This window comes from Notechis scutatus, chromosome 15 (assembly GCF_049901735.1).
Source record: "Notechis scutatus isolate UNSWTSFEM ecotype Mainland chromosome 15, rNotScu1.2, whole genome shotgun sequence".
Classification (NCBI taxonomy): domain Eukaryota; kingdom Metazoa; phylum Chordata; class Lepidosauria; order Squamata; family Elapidae; genus Notechis; species Notechis scutatus.
This window is the reverse complement of record NC_142023.1, coordinates 9,757,920-9,774,246: the sequence shown is the minus strand read 5'-3', so window position 1 is coordinate 9,774,246 and position 16,327 is coordinate 9,757,920. Positions and strand designations below refer to the sequence as shown.

Here is a 16,327-nt window from a genome sequence, read left to right as displayed (position 1 = left end):
GCTGTTAACAAACAATTTGAGTCCTGAAATTTGGCCTTTGCTGAAAGAGATCGGTCACAATGTATGACATCCCAGGACGTATTTAGACAAACACATCGAAGCCTCTATCCAGGTTAACGCGACACAATAGATGCGTTCGCACCCTAGAGCTGTGCAAAGAGCCAGCTTGAGGTTTAATATTTCGGTCTGCTGCATCACGCAGTAAATTAGGATGTGGTTTTGTTCCCACAACACAGCAAAACTCAGGTTAACAACAGATTCAATTAAGGGCCACGTTATTTGCTGAGCAACGGCAAAACTTTGTTTTAACATCCATGGCAAAAAGCATCGTCAAATCAGGCGTGGAGCAAATGCCTCACTTAGCGGTGGGAATTCAACCATGGCTAAGAGGTCGTAAAATAGACCACTGGGACGCCCACCAACTTTGGAAACGAAAGCCCGGAGTGATGTCATGGTGGCATCTGATGATGTTGTCAATGTATTATATAGATAGATAATCAGAGTTGGAAGGGATCTTGGGGGTCATCTAGTCCAACCCCCTGCCCAAGCAGGAGATCCTACACCATTTCTGACAGGTGGCAGTCCAGTCTCTTCTTGAAAGCTTCCAGTGGTGAAGCTCCCATAACTTCTGAATAACAGAATAGTACGGATAAAATCACTCTATTATTTGCCTCCCGGCTTTTCCCGAAGGTTGGGAACCTGCCAGCTTTTTTTTGTGTGTGTGTGTGGGGGGGGGAACAGACATAAGTACATGCCAGTTGCCAAATGTCTAGATTTTGATCATGTAACCATGTGGATGCTGCAACTAAGCATGGAAAATGATCTTGAGTCCCTTTTCTCAGTGGTGTTGTAAGTTCAAACAGTCATTAAACGAACTGTTGTAAGTTTGTCAGGGGAAGAGAGCAGAAAGGAGTAACAGTAAATACACAAAGACTCACACGCACACACATTGTTTTTCCTGGAAGGGAATCGCTTTGCATGGCCCTGATTTGCTAACCAAAGCAGGCCATCCAAAGATCGCAGTCAGAGGCAGGGAGGGGTTGCGCAAGAGAAGCCAGCTTGGGAGAACTGGTTTCCCTGTGGCTCCTCGCTTGGATGAGATTTTGGCATCAGCCCTTGGTTAACTGTCAGTCAAATCATGTGAGGTGGGGAGTTAAGGGAGGTGAACAACAAAGAAGTGTTGTTCGAGGTGAGATTCGAATTTGCATGTTTTCTTCTGAGAAAGAAGAAGCGTGCGGATTCCCATTCAGGAACCTTGGATCTGGTGGAAGTTTTTCAGGGTGGAGAAGGATGGGGTGGGGGCCCTGAAATACAGCCCCCTCTTCTCTCTTTCCCTCTCTCTCCCTCTTCCCCCACTCTCCCTTTTAAATCACTTTAATAGGTTTTAAAACAATGGAAATCGAGAAGAATTTATAATTAAGAAAGAAGAGAAGAGAAAAACTAAAGAATGGAAAAGAAGCCAAGAGAGGAAAGAAGGGAGGAAGGGCAAGAGAAAGGAAAGAAAGAAAGAAAGAAAGAAAGAAAGAAAGAAAGAAAGAAAGAAAGAAAGAAAGAAAGAAAGAAAGAAAGAAAGAAAGAAGAAAGAAAGAAAGAAAGAAAGAAAGAAAGAAAGAAGAAAGAAAGAAAGAAAGAAAGAAAGAAAGAAAGAAAGAAAGAAAGAGAGGAGGAGGGAGGGAGGGAGGGAGGGAGGGAGGGACAGAAGGAAGGAAGGGGAAAAAGGAGGAAAAGAAAAGAAAAAGAGGGAGGGAGGGAAGGAAGAAGAAGAAGAAATAAAAGGAAGGAAGACAGACAAAGAAAGAAAGAAGGAAGGAAGGAAGGAAGGAAGGAAGGAAGGAAGAAAGAAAGAAAGAAAGGAAGGAAGGAAGGAAGGAAGGAAGGAAGGAAGGAAGGAAGGAAGGAAGGAAGGAAGAAGTCAAAGGACTTCTTTCTTTTACCGTGGATATTTACATTTACATCAAACTCTCATTTTAAGTTTACCACATAACTTTCATTTTTCTCTTTTATATCTCCCTCTTGAAAAAGCTTGCAAAGCAAGGAGGATTGATGTGGGGAAGTGCAGCTTGGAAATCTGAAGCGATAGAGGGGTTGGGTTGGTGACCCGTGTTTGGAGTGATAAGTTTATCGGGCCTCGCCGGCTGTCAACGGTCAGCGGGCCTGTTTGGGAGGAGAGGGAACATTTCCCAGGGCAAGATAGGTCGCTCAGCCTCGGTCTTATCAACCCCGGTCTGAATTGGAGGAGCCCCCCCTCAAACAGCTCTCCCTCCCCTCCAGGCAGATTGACAGCAGGTGGGAGAGTGAAAGACAAATGCCAAATCTCTCCAAAACGCTTTTCTTCTTCCTTCCCCAACCTTCCCCTCCGTTTCCTCATGCCTGTCATTTTAATTAAGAATTTAGATGACAACAATAAAATCTAATACAAGAGAAGAGAAGGGAAGGGAAGGAGGAAAGAAGGAACGGAAAAGAGGAAGGGAAGGAAAAGGTGGAAGGAATAAAAGGGAAAGGAGGAAAGGAAGAAAGGAGGAAAGAAGGAATGTGAAAGGAAAGAAAGGAGGAAGGGAAGGGAAAGGTGGAAAGAACGAAAGGAAAGGAGGAAGGGAAGGGAAAGGAAAGGAGGAAGGGAAGGGAGGAAGGGAAAGGAAAGGAGGAAAGAAGGAAAGGAAAGGAAGAAAGGAAAGGAGGAAGGGAAGGGAAAGGGGAAAAGGAGGAAAATAAAGGAGGAAAGAAGGGAAGGGAAGGGAAGGGGGAAAAAAAGAAAGATTCTTATTTACAATTGATCTTTTTTCCCCCTGGAATACTCCAAGGGTCTAACAATCTAATATAAGATATCACAATTAAAAAAAGCAAATAAAAAGATAATTTATGTAATGACAACTGCCTTACTGGCTGTGTTCCACAGTGACTGAACGATTATTTGCTGCCTGCTGGAGTGAAATGAAGAGGAGGAAAGGATTAGGTGGAAGAGCAGTGGATGATGGGTTTAGCCAACTGAGTGTGCTTCAATGATACGAGGGTCATATGTCGGACTCCCAAGACATGACGTACCAACAGCTTTACAAGAAAACTTTTGGGTTTTTCCCCCAAGATCATTTCCAAGCGAACTCACTTATCTCCTGTCCCAAATATTGCAGCTTTCATTTCATTTTTGGCTACAGCTTAAAAAGAACAAAACCCTGGCATGCTTCCTTCCTTTCTGCCCAAAGCAAATTATCTTTCAGGAGCAGGAAGTTTTAAAAAATAGCAAGAAAACCGCTGGGAACCCACAGTGGAATAAAGTTGTCCCTCAGATGATTGCATCCTCAAGCATCCTGTGGGTTCAACCTGTCAGTCATCCACACTCAAGGCCACCGAAAAATCCTTTGGGTTCAAGAAATTGGAGTGTGCTATCACACATCATAGTATTTGAATGTTATTGAATTTTAGTCCAAATAGTTGGAGTAGGAGACCTCTAAGGGGTCTGGAAGACCTACAAGGAACTAGAAGATGCCCAAGAGGTCTTGAGGGGCTGCCCCAAAGAAGTAGGAGTCAAGCTATTCTCCAAAGCACCAGAAGGCAGGAGAAGAAGCAACGGGTGGAAACTAACCAAGGAGAGAAGCAACCCGGAACTAAGGAGGAATTTCCTGACAGTGAGAACAATTAATCAGTGGAACAGCTTGCCACCAGAAGTTGTAAATGTTCCAATACTGGAAGTTTTTAGGAAGAGATTGGACAACCATTTGTCTGAAATGTTACAAGGCTTCCTGCCTGAGCAGAGGGTTGGACTAGAAGACCTCTGAGGCCCCTTCCAACTCTTATTCTAGCAACTCTTTTTGTTGCACCCACTTTGGCCAATATAAATATTCTTGCTGACAATGTATTGGGAACCGAGTTCTTCAAAATATATTTATTTCAAAATATTTGCAGTGTATGCTTTCCACACACACACACACCCATCTTGTACAGGTAGTCCTTGACTTACAACCATCCATTTCGTGACCATTTGAAGTCACAACAGCACTGAAAAAAGCAACTGATGGCCATTTTTTTCCACACTGACGACCGTTGCAGCCTCCCCCGTGCTCACGTGTCCAAGACGCTCGGCAACTAACACATATTTACGATGGTCGCAGTGCCCTGGGAGTCATGTGATCTCCTTTTGCAAACCAAGTCAACGGGGAAGCCACATTCACTTAACAATTGTGTTACTAGCAGAACAACTGCCGTGATTCCCTTAATATCGGTGGCAGAAAAAGGTCACAAAATGAAGCAAAACTGCCCTGTCTCGTTTAGCAACAGAAATGTTGGCCTCAGTTGTGGTCGTAAGTCAAGGAGTACCTTGTTGTAGGGCTCTCAGCGGTTTGTAACAACAATAAAACCACAAACGGAGAACAACCCTGAAAAACCAAATTAAAACCAGCCACTACAATCCCCTAGGTCGCATTTTTTTTGTAGAGAATCGGGGAAGGGAAACAACGCAATGCCGTTTTCTTTCCTTCGCAGACAGGTGTCAGAAAAAGGTTGGTCTGAAATTCTCTCACTGCCTCTTTTCCCCTCTTCAGCCTGCAGAAATGAAATCCCTTGGAAAGGCTCTCGGTCACAACAACCCCTGTTTTATCACTTCTCAGCACCCGCCACCATTGTCCTTCGCTTTCTCCGCCTGTGGGTGATTCAGCAAAATCTTCCTGGGGCAGAAAACGAGGCTTGCAAAGCAGCAAATCACAATGACAGGCAACCAAGAGGAAGCAGAAGAATATATGGCAACAAGGGAAACTGGTTCCCTGAGTAAGAACGAGATGGGATGGGATGGAACGTTGCAGTCGGTTCTCAAAAGACAGCCATCATGCATGTACCCAACTCACCTGCCCAAATATGATAGACAAACATCAAAGTCTAGTTTGAATGTATAGGAAGGAAGGAATGATACAGAAAAGATGGAAGAAGGAAGGAAGGTTCTTCAGCTACAAAGTTGCTTCCGTTTCCATATCTATCTGGAAGGGAGGAAAGAGGGATGGAAGGAAGGAAGGAAGCAAAGAAGGAAGGAAGGAAGCAAAGAAGGAAGGAAGGCAGGAGGGATGGAAGGAAGGAAGGAAGCAAACAAGGAAGGAGGGAGGGAAGGAGGGAAAGAAGGAAGCAAAGAAGGAGGGAGGAGAGAGGGAGGGAAGGAAGGAAGGAATCACTATTTCTGAATAGTTTTTATCCCAGAGCTATAATTGCACTTAACAATGAACTTAAGGACCAACCATCACTGAACTGTTGGACAGGGTTACTTGGTCTGCTGGGTGGATGCTTGCGTGTTTTTAGGGGGCAGGGAATTTTGGTGGGTGGGGAGTGTTTGGGGACTGTCATGTGTGTGTGCATGTTGAATCTGGTCTCTGGGTGTTATGTGAATTTCGTTGTATGTGTATATATATATATATATATATATATATATATATATATATATATATATATATATATATATATGTATATGTATATGTATATGTATATGTATATGTATATGTATATGTATATGTATATGTAGATGTAGATGTAGATGTAGATGTAGATGTAGATGTAGATGTAGATGTAGATGTAGATGATGTAGATGTAGATGTAGATGTATATATGTATATATGTATATATGTATATATGTATATATGTATGTATTACGTACAAGGACAATAAATAATTCAATTCAGTTATCAATTATCAAATGCTATGGGAAGGAAGGAGGAGAGAGAAAGAGAGAGAGAGAGAGAGAGAGAAAGAGAGCCATGAACGACAGTAAGAAACACTGGATTACGAGAGTCGGAAAAGGAAGAAAAAAGGCAGGGCAGCTCCTGCTTCGAGCAAGGTAGGAACTCTCCTTCCCCGGAACATTATTTCCTTAAGCTGCGTGGCTGTGGGGCCTGGGGGGACGCTTTTCATGAACGGACCGAGCTGTTCTCCTTCGCGTCGGCACCCAACCAGCCATGGCATCCTCCTTCTCCTCCTCCTCCATGGAGGGTGGCGAGCCAGAGCAGAGCAGCGGGGCGGGCGGCGGCAGCAGCGGCCCGGTGCTTTCGGAGCTGCAGCGGGAGAAGCGGCTGGCGTGCGTGGAGTTCCCCGGCGTGGTGCAGGACGTGGGCAAGACCCTGCTGACCCTGGGGGGAGAAGAAGGGGTCTCCCGGGTAAGGATTTCCCCCCAAGCCTCGCCTGTCTACTCGCAGGAGCAAAGGGAGGGAGGAGGGAGGCACTTTGCACATGCTCACAGAGATTGCAATTAGACTAGTCTTTAAAGTGTCATTTGTGGCACATACATCCATATATTGCATATGTTTACATATTATATGCATTATATGTTATACTACGCGTATGTATTGTATGTATGTACGTATGTATGTATGTATGTATGTATACACATACATACAAGAAAAAAATAAATGAAAAAAATAAATAAACAGGCTTTCCACCCTTCTTTCTATTAACTACAGTAATTATATCATATTTTTTTCCTCCTCCCCTCTGGCTGTTTTTATTTATCAATCCATTAAAAAAAATTAGCAGCAAAAAGCCCATTTAAGGTTTCTAACATGTCTTTTCTGTTTGGCTGGCATCAGGATTCCAAGGGATAAAATTGGGAGTAAAGTTCTAATTTCAGATAAAATATTTCGGTCTCCTTTCCTGTAGTCATTAGGAGTGGAATTTGACCTCTTGGCTGTTGCATCCTTATTAGATTTATGCCGATCCAAGCAAAAGACTTGAACTGTATTTCCGTCCCAAAGACCCCTACTGCCACCCAGTGTGCGCCAATCGCTTCCCTACCTCTTCCATGCTGCTCAAAGTGAAAAAGAAAACGAGGAGGAAAGGGACAGAGGAAGGAAGTCTGGAAGAAGAAATAAAGTTTGAAGTGGAGATACTTGGTGTCATTTCTACTGTTTATAAATTTCAAGGTAATTTATTCTAAATTAGGAGTGTGTGTATAAGCAAGCCCTTATATCAGCTTGTTGTAATATGTATGTATGTATGTATGTATGTATGTATGTATTTTCTTACGTTTTCGCGGGTACTTACATGTATGGCATTCAGCTTTGTTCGGGTATTTTCCCACGTCATTGTAGTTGTGCTTTTAAAGTTGTAGCAACGTTTCAGCAGAATCTCATCTGCTATCATCAGGCTTCTGTATTGTGTTCGTCTAGTCCTGAATGATGGCAGATGAGATTCTGCCGAAACGTTGCTGCAACTTTAAAAGCACAACTATAATGACGTGGGAAAATACCTGAACAAAGCTGAATACCATATATATATATGGTATATATATTTATTCTAGCTTACTCCACCCTTAAACTAAGGCAATGAGAAAAAGGAATGACTTATGTACAAAATCTGTATTTTTGTTCTTGTTCACTCTGGCTAGCTAATTTGATAACTTTCCAATTTGCCAATTTCCTTATCATGTTTCTATGCAAAGTCCCAATATGTGATGGGCAATTTATCCAGATGTATTATTACTTACAAATCTGATTCTAAGAATGTCAAAGTAGGTTGCTGTTTATGTTTATCTATTTTGTTACCTATTTTGTAGAGTGAGGGAAAAAGTCAGTTGCTGTGGAATGAACTTTCTTTGTGCACTTTAATTTCACTCTAGGTATGTCTGATTTCCAATACTTGGTAATGCATTCAGAGCCAGACGGCAAACAAACATCAATGTATGACAAAGTCTTGATGCTCAAGCCAGAAAAAGAAGATTTTTTTATGAATGAGCTGCCACTCTATATTCCTCCACCCATTTTCTCACGCCTGGACAATCCTATCGATTATTACTACCGGCCAGATGTACATCATAGGTGAGTGCCTTTCTTGTGAAATAACGGAGTAGATATTTACTGGAATATCCTATCTCTGGAGAAGTGGACAGGTGTCTCTACTTGTAGTAAGGATCTGGCTTTTAGTAAAGTGGATTGTAATTGCTGTAAATAAATGATAAGAGTGAGTAGAGTGTGTTATAATTGTGGCAAATGAATAAGAACATTTTCAATAGTCGGAATAATTAGATGGGGAAAGTACTTATGGAAGGATGCATTGAAGCAGAAAGTAGACAGCTGGGTGTCATTTGTCCTTGGGTTGAATAAGTGTTTTGACTTGGTACAGCTTGGAATTTTATATTTAAGTTTTACAATTAAGCTGCCTATGTGTCAGCTTAATTGTGACCGTATGTCGAAGGCTATCTGTATTAGAGAGGGGCTGTCTTCATCTTCTTTCTCTCACACATGATATCCAGTCTAATCTGCCTCTTATTCCTCTGGAATGTACCTCTCCCTCCAGAAAATCCACTTCTTTATTACATTCCATCATATTATGGGTTTTACACATTCAGTTGATCCAGGGGTGGGTGGGGTGGGGGTGTCACATACTCTTAAGTGGCTTTGCTTTACACATCTCCTGGTGCCTCTTGGTTCCAGCAAATAACATGTACTAGTTTTGACAGTTGCAATAGGCAGGTATAATCTGTTCCAAAGTTTTCCACACCTTGGTCTGCTTTCCTTTGTTGTAACCACACAGCTCTTCAAATGACTTCTACGCAGCTGCATGAATCCAAACTGGTGCGTAATATTTGGAAAACGTTTTCCAATCTGTAAGAATGCCAGAGCTGAATTCCATTTGCTGTTGCAGAAGTTGGTAATAAGAGAGAATCAAATGCAAGCAATTGCAATATCTTGCTCCTATCAGCACTGCTACATTTTATCAACCAAATGCCAAGATGTCTGGCATTGACCACAAATGTCCCTGTACTCGGTTCTTTTTCCATTCTTTGATGTGACATCTGGATGGTCTCCCATGCTAACATCTGTGATTTTTCCCACTCCTGCAAAGGCTTATAAAAAAAGGTTGACGTAATTTTCCATGCAAAATTGGTTTGCTTCTTCTTGGAGGCTGAATTAGGTAATTAATTCTGCAGCTCTTGATGTGAGGTTGCAATTCATCTCTTTAAAAATATTTTTATTGAAGTTTATAATCAAAGTAAAAAAAGAAACAAAAGTTAGCAAGGTCAAAGAAGGAAGAAGAGCAATTGAAGCAGCAGATATTGTGCAATCTTTAGGGAAACCAACCATTCGGTGGTGTATTTTTAAAACAAAAGGATTGAAATGAGCTTTAGGTTTAGCTTGAGTTGAGTTTCCTTTGTGTTGTGCTGTTCTCCAGAGAAGGCTATCGCAACCCTCCCCTGTCCAGCGAGAATCTGATCGGCCTCAGCAGGGCCCGCCGTCCTCACAACGCTATCTTTGTCAACTTTGAGGATGGAGAGGTCCCTTCGAAGCCGTTGGAGGCTGCTGTGCAGACTTGGAAAAAAGTCTGTAGCAACACCGTGGATCACCAAGCAGAAGCAGAGCTGAAGAAAGTAGGTTTGCCTAAACTTGAAACCTCCCTAAAAATAAAATAAATAGCAATACATACTTTGGATCGAAAATGGCAGCATGTTGAAGTCTCGGATCTTGTGTTATTTTTAAAATGCAGCTTCCTAGTTCTGATGGAGGGCTTGGCATTCTGTGGCTCTCCTTGCCTCTTTGGGACGCCTTAGATCAGGGGGTCTTGAAACTTGACAGCTTTAAGACTTGTGGACTTCAATTCCCAGAATTCCTCCTCCAGGCATGTTAGCTCAGGAATTCTGGGAGTTGAAGTCCACAAGTCTTAAACTTGCCAAGTTTGAAGACTCTTGCATTAGATAAATTACATTGCAAAAAAAAACAACACCCAAAAAACAGAGTCAAATTCCCAACATTTAACAGGACACAAAATTTTGCTTTTTTCTCTTCGCAGAAATAAACTGCAGACACGCTCTTTCCTTCTTGCACAGGATTACATGTGCAAATTAAGTTTAGAAAGCTGCCTTTGCTCCACAGGACCCAACAGTCTTTGGGTTGAGAGTTACATGTTGGAGAACCACATTGGGGTAACTTATTAGCAGATGCAGTGGGAGATTGAGTTTATGGATTGAATATATGCATCCACTGTCTTTTAGTGAAAGGATTTGAAGGACAGCTCATAAAACATTGTCTGAGATGGAAGTCCGTGACTACCTTCCTTCCTTCCTTCCTTCCTTCCTTCCTTCCTTCCTTCCTTCCTTCCTTCCTTCCTTCCTTCCTTCCTTCATTCATTCATTCATTCATTCTGCAGTGTTGACCTAGCACCCAATTTTAAAAACTCTAGGTAGCTTCCCAAGATCCTAATGAAAGCATAATAAAAATAAATCCAACTGTAGTGTTAATCCATAAATCAATCTTCATTTCTGTCATGAACCAGCACAGCAAATCGATAAGCATATTTTAAAGGATAATTAAAGCACCCAACATTCTCTCTTCTGTAGGTGATTCATAAAATGAGAGCTAAATTGGCAGTTTAAGTGAAATGAGTGAGATGGGCAGCAAACAAATTTAATAATAATGATTAATGGGATGGTTTTTTTTTAATCAACCCAATGCTAACTGAGTTTCTTTTGGCGACATTATAAGGCATCAAGCTGATTGTTGAAGCTGTTTCTTTGAAATAGATGGTGCATAGTTTAAAAAAAGAAGAAAAAAAAAAAGATAAACCCAGTGGGATTTCACCTTTTTGCTGTTTTATGTCTGCCCGAATTATTTTCAGCTTTTTGAACTTCGTCCTGTGTGGTCCCGTAATGCGGTGAAAGCCAACATCAGCGTTCACCCTGACAAACTGAAACTGCTACTACCCTATTTGGCTTATTACATGGTGAGTCCCGATTTTATCCACATTTATGGTCCTTTCTTACAAAAAGCCCCAAATAATATAATGTCGATAAACATGCATTGTGTTTTTACGCCCCTGTTTGAGAGCCAGTTTGATTCTAGCGGTTAAGTGCTAAAGGCCTAGAAATCAGGCGTTCTAGTCCTGCCTTGGATATGAAAGCAGTTGGGTGACTTGGGCCAATCACAGGAGATGGTGAGTTCTAGTCCTGCCTTAGGCATGAAAGGGAGCTGGGTGACTTTGGGCCACTGACCAGGAGATGGTGAGTTCTAGTCCCCTCTTAGGCACAAAAGCCAGCTGGATGACTTGGGCCCAGTCATTCTCTTTCAACCTCACTGGGTTGTTGTTGTGGGGGAAATGGGAGGAGGAAGAAATATGAGGCACATTCATGGTCTTGAGTTACTTACAAAGTTACGAAGGCAGGATAAAAAAAAAATCTCATAACAAATAAAAAAATTAAAAATGTCCTGCATATATGAAAAAAAAAAGTTCCGTGTATTTTATGATTCTGAAATGATGAATTGCAACCAAAGCAGCAAAAAAAAAGAAAAGCCCAAGAAAAGTAGGGGAGAGGGCTTGCACTATAATCTCAGCCCAGTCCCTTGCCAAGATGCTAACCTTTTAGCGGTCCATTAGTGACCCTTTCATTTTTCTCACGGTCCTCTTAGCTCACGGGGCCCTGGAGAAGCCTGTGGGTGCGTTTCGGTTACGATCCCAGGAAGCACCCCGAGGCGAAGATCTACCAGGTTCTGGATTTCAGGATTCGCTGCGGCATGAAATACGGTAAAAAAAAAAGTCTAACACAGCCAGCCAGAAGGTGGCTCCCATTTTCAGTTCTCTCTGTCCTGAGTGGGGTGGGCGGCTTTTTCGTGGCTCTCCAGCTCATTCGGGGCTTCCCCCGAGAACACTAGTCCCCTTATGGCTGCCTTCCCCATGGCTTCTTGTATACAATTCATTGTTTCTTCATGGATTGTGTTTCCATCTCTTTAGGGTACACCCCAAATGACATGCCAGTGAAAGCCAAACGCAGCACCTACAACTACAGTCTGCCTATTACTTTAAAAAAACCAGGTAGGTCGTCCGATTGGGACACTCTCGGTGTCCTTAACAACTCTGTGTTTTAACCGTCTCTCTTATGTACTAGTGTCCCCAGCTGCAACCAATGAGGGGGATCATGGCCGCTTCCTCTCTTGTAAGCCAAGTTGTTCCCTCTTGAAAGGGTTTTCCCATCCATCTCCTGCTTTGCTCTTGTTATCCTAAAGAAATTAAGACCCTCTTCTTATATCCCTTACAGGAAATCACGGCCTCGGCATCCAAGACTTAAAACAGGGGCTCAGCACATCTGGAACATCAGGTGCAAAATCCCCAGTTATGAGCAAATACAAACTTAAGGCAAGTCCTTCTCCTCCTCCTCCTTCAGGTCATACCAGGAAGTTCTTATCTTCAGACACCTTGGGGTTTTTTTGGAGGGGGAGATCTAGATTTACCGAAGATTCCAAGATAAGGTGAAGGGAGAGCTACAGGTAGTCCTCGGCTTATGTCCACAATTGTGCCCAAAATTTCCGTTGCTAAGCAAGGCGGTTGTTAAGTGAGTTTTGGCCCATTTTATGACACATTATTTTTTTACCATACTTGTTAAGTGAATCGGGCTTATTTCATTGACTTTGCTTGTTGGAAGCCCGCCGGGAAGGTTACAAAAGATGATCACCTGACCCTGTTATGCAACTAATACATGCCAGTTGACTCTGCCCATTGCCAGAGGTTCGATCCCAACCGGCTCAAGGTTGACTCAACCTTCCGTCCTTCCGAGGTCGGTAAAGGAGGACCCAGGTTGTTTGGGGCGATAGGCTGACTCTGTCAACCGCTTAGAGAGGGCTGTAAAAGCCCTGTGAAGCGGTATATAAGTCTAAGTGCTGTTGCTAAGATTTCCTGTCACTGGTGCTGAGATCTTCCACAGGGAGGATGCCTCTCATTCTGTGCCTTCTCCTCCTCCTAGGATTCCATTTATACCTTTGAGGAAGGGTCTCTGCCCCCCTATCGACAGATGTTCTACCAGCTGTGCGATTTGAAAGTGGAAAGGTACAGCATTGGCACTGACCTGTTAATCTTAAGCTGTTAAAACCCTCTTGCATTTTAGTCAAGGGTAACTCACGATCTTGTTTCATTTTTGAGGAGCATCTGGGGTTGAAACCCAATCTGTGTATAAGTTTGGGCGTCCTTCGTTTTGCAACTCCAGAAAGTCAACTGATGCTTTGTCCAGATGTTTGAGAGCACTCAACCAAACATCTCAAGTCACAAGTATACCCTAGTCACAGTTATGTCATCTTTGTTAGCTATATATTTCCAAGGAACGATGCTAATGGCAGCCATGGCTTGGTCCATCCAGGAGGCAAAGTTTCGCTTGACCTTGGTTGTCAGAACAGGACTAGCCCTGGCTTCGTAGTTTGGTTGCCCGATGCTCTGCGCTGAGAAGAACCACCCTGAAATTGACTTCTTTTTCAGCTTGCAGAAGATCATCCATCGAAACGACAACATGGAGGCGGCTTGTACGGAGCGGGACGGCTGGTGTCTTCCGAAGACCAACGATGAATTGAGGGACACCATGTCACTGATGATAAGGCAGATAATCCGATCCCAAAGGCCAGGTGAGGGGGAAATGGGGCTGGCAAGCCCAGGTATGTTGGCCATGTGAGTGGCCTGTATTATAACCGTCACGAGTCCCAGTCGTGATGGGCAGCAGGCTCCATTATGGCCATAACTCAAGGTCTACCTGCAATCATGTCAGCCGTGCGTGTTCTCTCTTTTTCCTGTTTTCATAAAAACACTTTTGTGTTTCTTAGTGTTTTTTCCCCGTAATTCTGGAATCTGGTCTGTGCCGGCCACGAGATTTTCAAAAGTGCCGGAGACCATATTAAAACTATCATATGCTGAATTATTCCAACCGGGTCCTTCTGCTTCTCATTCTGCTTCTCATCCCTTGTCTCTGGTCTGTTTCAGCTCTGTTCAGGAACCCTTCTAAAACCACAGAGGGCAAAGAGCAGCTGACTTTTGAATCTGGAGAGGAGGAAGAGGAGGAGGAGGAAGAAGAGGTCTTCAAGCCTTCGGATGGGAGTGAAAATGAAATGGAGACGGAGATTCTTGACTACGTCTAACATCCTGGGGCTGGTTGGCTGGACTGGTTCTTGGAGGGAGGAATTCGTTTTGCTCTTTTTCTTTTTGGAAAGACAGAAGAAAGGAAGAAACCCACCAATCCAACCAAGGAGTCAATGAACTCATCCACTTAACCAACTCACTAACCCAACCAACATGCCAACCCAATGAACCCAACAACCCAGTCAACCCAGTCAACGCACAACCAACCCAACCCATTGGCTACGTTACATCTTTGACTTGACTGGATTTATGCAAAAGTGTCATTTGCAGGTTGCATCTTTGTCGTTCTCTTTGTGCAGCCTTCCTTCCATTGTTGGATTCAAACACAGATATAAGACCTCTACTTTGGGGGTGGGGATTCCTTTGGCGTTGTAGCATTTTTGGCAATCAAGGGCCAAGCCCATCTACGACTGACAACGTTGTCTCCTGGAGTCGTCTTATGGATCGGACGGTGTTGAACTTCCAAGCAAGGCCTGATGGTTATGTCAGACCTTCCACACCGGCAGGCAAAATTATAATTTCAGTCTTACTAGGACTGAAGTCGTTCCTGTCCTTCTCAAAAAAAACTCATTTGGAATTGCTTTCGTGACGCCTTGAGACAAAAACAACCTCCGTGATTCCATTGTTTGGGGTTTTATGGGACACCAAATGGACAGCCTTAAGAAATTTCCACTGTTTTGTATAGCGATAAGGGGTTTCTTGTTCAGCTCGAGTGCAAATAAAGAGATTTGTGGCTTCAGAATAGTTTTAAGTGAGATTTGTTTACAGGGCGCTTAAAAGCAAACTTGGAGGGGCTTTTTTTAAAAAATCCAATTTGGAACTAGCTGCTTTTGAGAAGGGCCCCACTCCCTGCTTAGGTCAGGATCTGGGTGAGAATGTAAGAATTGTACTGGCCTGAGGTTTTCATCCCAATTTAATGAGGAGCTTGAAAAAGTCCCAGAATGTTTCCATACTGAATTTTGAATGAATTGCAGAGAACAGATGCAAAAGTGATTAGGGGACTGGAGGTTAAAACATTCAGTGATTACGGTTGCAGGAATTGGGTATTCACTATAGTGAAGAGAAGGATTAGGGGTGATATGATAACAGTGTTCCAATATTTGAGGGGCTGCCCCAAAGAAGAAAAGGGAGTCAAGCTATTTTCCAAAGCACCAGAAGGCAGGACAAGAAGCCACGGATGGAAACTAATCCAGGAGAGAAGCAACTTGGAGAACTAAGGAGAAATTTCCTGACAATAAGAACAATTAACCAGTGGAACTCCTTGCCTCCTGAAGTTGTGAATGCTCCAACACTGGAGGTTTTTAGGAAGAGATTGGACAACCATTTGTCTGAGCAGGGGGTTGGACTAGAAGACCTCTGAGGCCCCTTCCAACTGTTATTCTATATGTTAGTCTATATGAAGATTCTTAGTCATCCAGGTCATAGTTTGAGGTGCTTTTATCAAGAGGCACTTGGACTTTCTGGTTTTTTCTTTGAAGATGTTTCGCTTCTCATCCAAGAAGCTTCTGGGGAATTTATACACCTTGCAGACGTTTACATTCCCCCATCATCCAGTCAGAGCTGAAGAAGCTTCTTGGATGAGAAGCGAAACATCTTCAAAGAAAAAACAACAACCAGAAAGTCCAGGTGCCTCTTGATAAAAGCACCTTTGGGTTATGGCTGAGGCAGAGAAATTCAGACTAATTCTATACCCTGGTGGAAGGCTGATTGTTATTTTTTTTTTAAAAAAGGTGGCATTATTTAAGGAGCCTCTGTGGCGCAGTGGTTAGAGTGCAGTATTGCAAGCTACTTCTGCAGCCAGCTGCCTACAATTTGGCAGTTCAAATCCCACCAGGCTCAAGGTTGTTGACTCAGCCTTCCATCCTTCCAAGGTGGGTAAAAGGAGGACCCAGATTGTTGGGGGCCAGAGGCTGACTCTGGAAACCGCTTAGAGAGGGCTGGAAAGCACCGTGCAGAGGCATATAAGTCTAGGTGCTATTGCTATTATCTTCTACTTCTTCTAATCTTATTATCTGTCTCTGAGCAAGAGTTTTATTGGTAATCTGTCCTAAGCATGTGAGAGCGCCAGCTGATGGATAGACACACCTCAAAGGGGAAGATAAAAAGTTTTTTTTCTTCCATTTATTGGATTTATCTTGGATATTTCCCTGCAAAACTTGGCAGGAAGCAAGGAAACGGTCCCAGCAGTTTTTCAGCTGTGGGGAACGACACCAGTGCCCTTGAGTTGCCGTAGATATGGGGCTGGACCTAGACTATAAAGCCATCGGTCTGGAATGTAGCAGCACATTCGGACTTCACCATGAATCGCTGGGCTGTTCTGGGCTTTGTTGTCCTCTTCTGGCTGCAGGCAGCAGGAGCTGCAAAGGTAACCTCCAGCTAACTAAGGAACGTCCCGGTAGTCCTCGACTTATAACAACCGCTGAGAGCTGAAAAAAAAAAGAAGGGATGGCTGTTTTTCACACTTAACGACCTTTCGTAG

At 43.2% G+C, this 16,327-nt stretch overlaps 1 protein-coding gene across 1 annotated transcript; it reads left to right on the top strand.

Annotated features, from left to right (window-relative positions):
* The first annotated feature begins 5,879 nt into the window (after positions 1-5,879).
* On the top strand, positions 5,880-14,588 carry GTF3C5 (general transcription factor IIIC subunit 5). The gene is made up of 11 exons (XM_026687299.2): positions 5,880-6,125; positions 6,671-6,887; positions 7,583-7,781; positions 9,136-9,331; positions 10,576-10,680; positions 11,364-11,478; positions 11,686-11,766; positions 11,990-12,087; positions 12,692-12,774; positions 13,198-13,340; positions 13,693-14,588. Exons 1-11 carry the CDS (start codon positions 5,928-5,930, stop codon positions 13,845-13,847), a joined length of 1,590 nt encoding a protein of 529 aa, XP_026543084.1. The 5' UTR covers positions 5,880-5,927; the 3' UTR covers positions 13,848-14,588.
* The last annotated feature ends 1,739 nt before the right edge of the window (positions 14,589-16,327 follow it).

Bases quoted from the DNA above. Each gene is read 5' to 3' on its own strand.
- GTF3C5 (XM_026687299.2), top strand. From the start codon at position 5,928: ATGGCATCCTCCTTCTCCTCCTCCTCCATGGAGGGTGGCGAGCCAGAG. The intron at 6,888-7,582 runs GTAATTTATTCT...ATTTCACTCTAG, and splicing joins TACTGTTTATAAATTTCAAG to GTATGTCTGATTTCCAATAC. The intron at 12,775-13,197 runs GTACAGCATTGG...CTTCTTTTTCAG, and splicing joins TGCGATTTGAAAGTGGAAAG to CTTGCAGAAGATCATCCATC.